Source organism: Heteronotia binoei, chromosome 5, assembly GCF_032191835.1.
Source record: "Heteronotia binoei isolate CCM8104 ecotype False Entrance Well chromosome 5, APGP_CSIRO_Hbin_v1, whole genome shotgun sequence".
NCBI lineage: Eukaryota > Metazoa > Chordata > Lepidosauria > Squamata > Gekkonidae > Heteronotia > Heteronotia binoei.
In genome coordinates, this window is record NC_083227.1 from 19,155,936 (window position 1) to 19,161,935 (window position 6,000).

A 6,000-nucleotide genomic window follows, 5' to 3' on the forward strand; every position below is an offset into this window, starting at 1 on the left:
GGACACTCCTTCTCTTTACAATGCTGTCTTTAAAGTAAAGTCAAATGCCCATTTAAATCAATGAGTTTGAAGGGTGTAACTCTGCTCAGGATGGCACTGCAGAACCTGTGTCTAGAAACGTCCTAAATTTAGCCAGATTGGACCCTTGGGCTGCAGTCCTTAGGATACTTTCTATGACATGAATCTCAAGTAACTCCAGTGACTTGTGAAAGCAGATTTGAATATTTGTACACAGTCCCCTCCCCCCCACCCCGAAATAGCTTCTACTTGACCCCTTAGCTGTAACTCATAAGGAATATGTACTTATGCGCCATCAAGTCAGAAATGACTTCTGGCGACCCCACCAAGAGGTGTTCAAGGCAAGTGAGAAACAGAGACAGTTTGCTGTTTCCTTCCTCTGCAGAGTCTTCTTTAGTTTCCTATCTAAGTACCAACCCAGCTTCCAAGATTTGATAATGTTGGGCTATATCATGCTGCCTTCCCTCCCCATGCTGATATTTTTGTCCCAAGATTTATGATAAGTGGAAAGGTCTGCCACTCACTTTCTGTTCCTTTGCTTTCTCAGACACTCTGGATTCTGGACTTCATCTGCAGAAAGGTACATTTTTCTTCATAAACGTATCAATTGTTTCTAAACTAAAAAGCTTCACCTTACAATTTGTGTTCTTCTGCTTGGTGTTCTCAGAGATAGCACTGCAGAAGAGGGTTACCAAGTCAGTCAGAAAATACCTGGGGACTTTGGGGGTGGGAGACTTTGAGGGTGGAGCCAAGAGAATTTCCTATTCCCTGAAATAATTAAATAAATAAATAAATAAATAAGAATACAGCAGTGCAGTTCCCCTGAATACAATCTTCATTTCCTCACCCCAAGCAGCTGCATGTTCCCTGTAAACATTCTCTCTCTCTCTCTCTCTCTCTCTCTCTCTTTCTCCCTTTCTCCAAAATAAACAGTTTGCAATTTCACACTTGTGTGGTCTCACTTGGGCAATTTACTCATGAGTTGCTGAAGTTCCAAGTTCTTCAGACTAACAGGGGAAACCAAGGTTCTAGTTTACCCCTAACCATGCAAACGACCTCTGAAAAGATTGTAAAACAGAGGTTCTGGGCTCCTGTCACAGCTACTGGGAGCAACCATGTTATTCTGCCAGCTCACCCCACCCACATTCAGCCTGGCTTCTGGATTTAAAGGCACAGACACACAGTCTAAAATGTAAGTCTTTTCAAGCATCTTTCAAGTCTCCAGAAGTAGAAAGGCACATGGTGGCTGTGGGGGCGGGACTTCCCTCGCTGGTCAGCTGACTGGGAGGAGGGGAAGGAGCCTGCAAAAGTGAGGGAAACCCCGCTGGGACCTGGGGATTGGCAAGCCTATTACAGAACACTCTTGTTTCTCAAAATCTGACCCTCCGTACCACAGCCAGTTCCTTCTTGCTCTGCGGATGTTGGTAAGGATGAAAGAAAAGGTGAACTCTGAGGAGATGAACTGCCTTTTTTCACCTACTTGCTGCCATATTGAAATGATGGGAGAATGGCTGCTGGGCAAGAACTTGACTGAGCTCCATAAGAAGTCTTGCTGTTCTCCCCCCTGTAATGTACTGAGTGACGAGACGTGTTGAAGGCAACATGCTTTATTGACAAGTACATCACAAGGCGCGGAAATGCGGGCCAGGTCCCGATTATATACATACCCCGGAACAACCCTCCATCTGGCCAGGTCCAATCCTGGCCAGTTAAACTTCCTGCCACAGATCGTGATTGGCGGAGCGTATTTGCGAGCTACATCCGGGGACCAGTGGGCTTCCACTGGTCACCTCTGTAGCGTTCGCTGTGATGTAACTTCAGGACTGAAATGCAAGACACAACACTCCTCCCCCCCTAGTTCTGGACACAAAGTCTTTCGAGTAGGCTGGCGCCCTGCGTTCCCTGGTCGACCTCGGGGTTATTTGGGGAGTTGGAGCGGCCGCCATGGCTGGCGGGGCGGCTGGTTCCTCGTGGTGGGGTGCTGCCTGAAGAGGACTGTCCACCGCTTGTTGCTCTTCCGGAATTTCCTCTCGGGGGGGGGGGGGGTTGCTCCCACCGCTGTGGTGCTCTTCCGCCCATGTAGTCGGTGCAGCCAGCATAGGCTGGGTAGCTCTTGGGAGTGTTGCTGTCAGTTCTCCCTCGCTCCCCCAATTGCTTCCGGATTTTTGGAGAGTGGGGGAGGAGCCTGCAAATTCAAGGATCCCCTGCCAGGCCGGGGGGTTGGGAAGCCTAGTGGGAGGAGGCCATGACTGGCAGGAGAAGGAAGCCAAACAGGCCAGTGGGTGAAATCCCCCAGCTGATGCCGTTTCATTTCTTGTCGTCTCATTTTCCCTCAACAGCAAATGTGACTCTGGATCCAGACACAGCCCATTCATGGCTCATCCTGTCTGAGGGTCAGAAAAGCGTGAGAGAAGGAGAAAAACCTCAAGCTCTGCCCAGAGGTCCGGAGAGATTTGAGATGTATACTGCTGTGCTGGGCCGTGAGGGATTCACAGGAGGCTGCCATTTCTGGGAAGTCCTTGTGGGAAGTGAGGAAAGCTGGATTGTGGGGGTGGCCAGAAAGTCTGTGAGGAGGAAGGGAGGCCTCACTTTTACTCCTGAGGAAGGGATCTGGGCTGTGGGGAAGTGGTCAGGGATGCACAGGGCTTATATAAAAGAACATTACCCTCCCCTGACTGTGACTGGGGAGCTGAAGAGGATCCGAGTATGCCTGAGCTATGCTGGGGGTCGAGTGGCCTTTTTTGATGCTGACCGAGCAGCCCTTCTCTATGAGTTCTCTGGAGCCTCCTTCCGTGGAGAGACTCTCTTGCCCTACTTTTGGGTGTATAAAAAAGGCCACCTCAAAATCTCTTCCTAGGACCTTTTCTTCACACCAGGACCATCAAGAAGAAAATAGTATTTCTCAATATTCTTCCTTTTTTCAAGGCCTGTGAAGACCTCTCCTGTCTCCAGCCACCAAAATTTGACTGGGGTAAAATGGAAATATTTCCCCTCCATTTCCCAACATTCCTTCCCCCCCCCTTTGTATCTTATTCCTTAAAGTGACAGTAATGCCTTTCCCATTGTAAAAGATACAGGAGAGCTCTGAACAGACACCCCCCCCACTTGATCACTCCAGCCTTCGTTCTCCTCAAGCACAAGAGAGGAACTGCTGCAGAGCCTACAGAGGAAGACGAGGTCCTGCATGTTTCAGTTACTATTTGGGATTTCCTCTCTTCTTTACTGGGCACTATCTGCTAGGTTTTGCCCTGTGTTCAGCCTGCCTTTTCTGATGGACACTGGAGATCCTGTCCCTGCCAAGGTAGCTGTGTTCAGATACCACTTGTGTTTCAGTTATGCCAGAGATTGAAAAGATGTTATGTTTATTATAAAGTGATGTTTTGTTGAAAAGTCTGCTGCTTGAATTCCGCAGTTTTCTTTGGTGGGGGCGGGGGGAGGTGGGTGAAGCCATTTCATAACTGCCGGGCAAGTCATAAAGGTTGCCATCATTTATTGACTTGTCCCATCCCCAACTCTGCAGTTGGACAGAAAAATCCAGAGGTGGATTTGCATAACCAGGGTCCTGCTGGGCTATGCTTGCATTGCGGTTGCTCTTCCTGTTGTTTTTGTGTCTCTGTTCAAACCGTTATAGCCCTTTCACATTCACGCAGCCATCTTGCTTTCCTTTAGTGTAGTGGTTAAATGCATGGACTCTAATCTGGGAGAACCAGGTTTGATTCCCCACCCCTCCAAATGCACCTGCTGGAGTGACCCTGGGTCGCCATAACTCTGTCAGAGCTGTTCCCCTCAAGGGTTCTGTCAGAGTTCTCTCAGCCCCACCTACCTCACAGGGTGTCTGTTGTGGGGAGGGAAGGGAAAGGAGATTGTAAGGCTCTCTGAGTGAAGGGAAGGTATAACTCCAGTCTCCTCTTCTCTCCTCTGTGTTTCCAAGGAACTGGGTGCTCCTGTTTTCTCTCCTACCCACGCCCCCATGAGGGAAGGCAGTCCAAGAGTGAGTGAGCTTCGTCCTGAAGATTTTGAGTGCAGAGCTGGGGATGGTGGGGTCTGGGAAGAGGAAGGACTGGCGGGAGCATGATGCCATAGCCATCCTCTCAGTGGCCCTTCTTTCGAGGGAAACTGATTTATGTTGTTTGGAGATTAACTGTAATTCTGGGTGATCTCCAGGCCCCACTTGGAGGCTGGCAATCCGATAGCTGAGCAGGAACTTGAACTCAGGCCTCATCACTTTAAGTCTACCACACTGCAATGCACTGGCTCTCAGCTCATACTAATAGGTCACCTACATTTCTGGAAGATCTGGTGATGACAAGTAAGGGCTCCATGACACTTGCAGGGAAGGAATCCTATCTTACCCTCGTTGTTTGCTGTGCTGACTGTTGAACTGCCACCGTGTCAGCCTAATGTGCTGCCATCTCCTACCTCATTGGTGCAGTGGTGAGGGGGAACGATGGGTCTCCTTCCTTCTTCCACTCCCTCTTCTGCCTTCACCCTGATACACGTGAGCACTTCTTAAACTCCCCTCTCCCATTGTCTTCATTTTTCCTTTGCTTTTATTTGTTAGCTTCTTTGACCAATGGTCTTAAGATCAAGATAAAAGAAAACAGTAAATACAAAACAGATTACAAATAATTTAAAACCAAACTAGACTAACAACAAGGGGGGAAACCAGTAATCATGATCACGAGACATAATTAAATAATCTGAAAGACTACCTAATATTAATGTTTTTTCGTTCAGTGATCTGAGACTAGTGATAGTCTTTCATAGCTAGTCTCATGCCACTTGTCCAAAAAATTTCAAACTTTAAAAACAAATGGAAAATGGAATTTGTGTACCAATGTGTGGGAGATGATGGCAGAAGGTGCAGATTTGATGGAACAACCTCAGTGTGGGGGAGGTGACCTTCAGGGGGCAGTAAAAAGGTTTGTGGGGGGTGGTATCTGAGGGAATCTGTATGCTTTTGATTTAACTTTGACCTGGAAGCAAAGCAAGAGAAAAATCCTCATGAAAGCACTCTCAGAAAACCCTGGGGGAAACGGCAACCACAAAGTGAACGGAGTGCTGAAAGGAGGAAAATCAATACAGAACGACAAAGAAAACCCAATGGACATGCACAGTGAACACAAGCGGAAAAATAGGCCTTCCATTTTATCCTCACAACAACAACCTTCAGAGCTAGGCTAGGGTGAGAGTGTGTGACTGGCCCAAAGTCACCGATGAAGCTTCCATGGTGCGGTTGGGATTGGCACCTGGATCTCAAGATGCTTTGGTAGGTCAGGAAAGCTGTTATAATAATAATAATATAATAAATTTTTTATTTATATCCTGCCCTCCCCGCCGGAGCAGGCTCAGGGCGGCTAACAACATACATAGGTATACAATATAATAGGTATACAGACATTAAAATTAACATTATTTAAAAACAATTCAGTTCAGTTTATATAAAAGCAAATCAATAAACAGAATCATGTTGGCGGGTCCCTTATTTAACCATCATAAATCAGCAGTCCATAAAAGCCAGCTTAAAAAGGGTGGTCTTGCAGGCCCTGCGGAATTGGTCAAGACTCCGCAGGGCCCGCACCTCCTCCGGGAGCTGATTCCATAGGCATGGGGCCGCGATGGAAAAGGCCCGTGCACGAGTGTTCTGAAGTTTAGCTTCTTTCAGCCCAGGGGTAGTCAGTTTATTTTTCCCGGCTGACCTCAGTGCTCTCTGGGGCTCATATGGGGAAAGACGGTCCCTCAGGTAGGCCGGTCCTCGGCCATATAGGGCTTTAAAGGTAATGACCAGCACTTTGTAGCGAACCCGGTACATGACCGGCAGCCAGTGCAGTCCGCATAGCCCCGGCTGTATATGCTCCCACTTCGGGAGTCCTAACAACAACCTAGCCGCCGCGTTCTGCACTAGCTGCAGCCTCCGGGTTCGGCACAAAAGCAGCCCCATGTAGAGGGCATTACAGTAGTCCAATCTTGAGGTGACCATCG

At 48.2% G+C, this 6,000-nt stretch overlaps 1 protein-coding gene across 1 annotated transcript in view; it reads left to right on the forward strand.

Annotated features, from left to right (window-relative positions):
• The window catches only part of LOC132572171 (E3 ubiquitin-protein ligase TRIM7-like), a 42,136-nt gene extending 38,724 nt beyond the window's left edge, over positions 1-3,412 (forward strand). The window contains exons 7-8 of the mRNA XM_060238975.1: positions 566-598; positions 2,358-3,412. Of these exons, the coding sequence (XP_060094958.1) occupies positions 566-598; positions 2,358-2,875 (551 nt within the window). The 3' untranslated portion in view covers positions 2,876-3,412. The remainder of the gene's footprint in view (positions 1-565; positions 599-2,357) is intronic.
• The last annotated feature ends 2,588 nt before the right edge of the window (positions 3,413-6,000 follow it).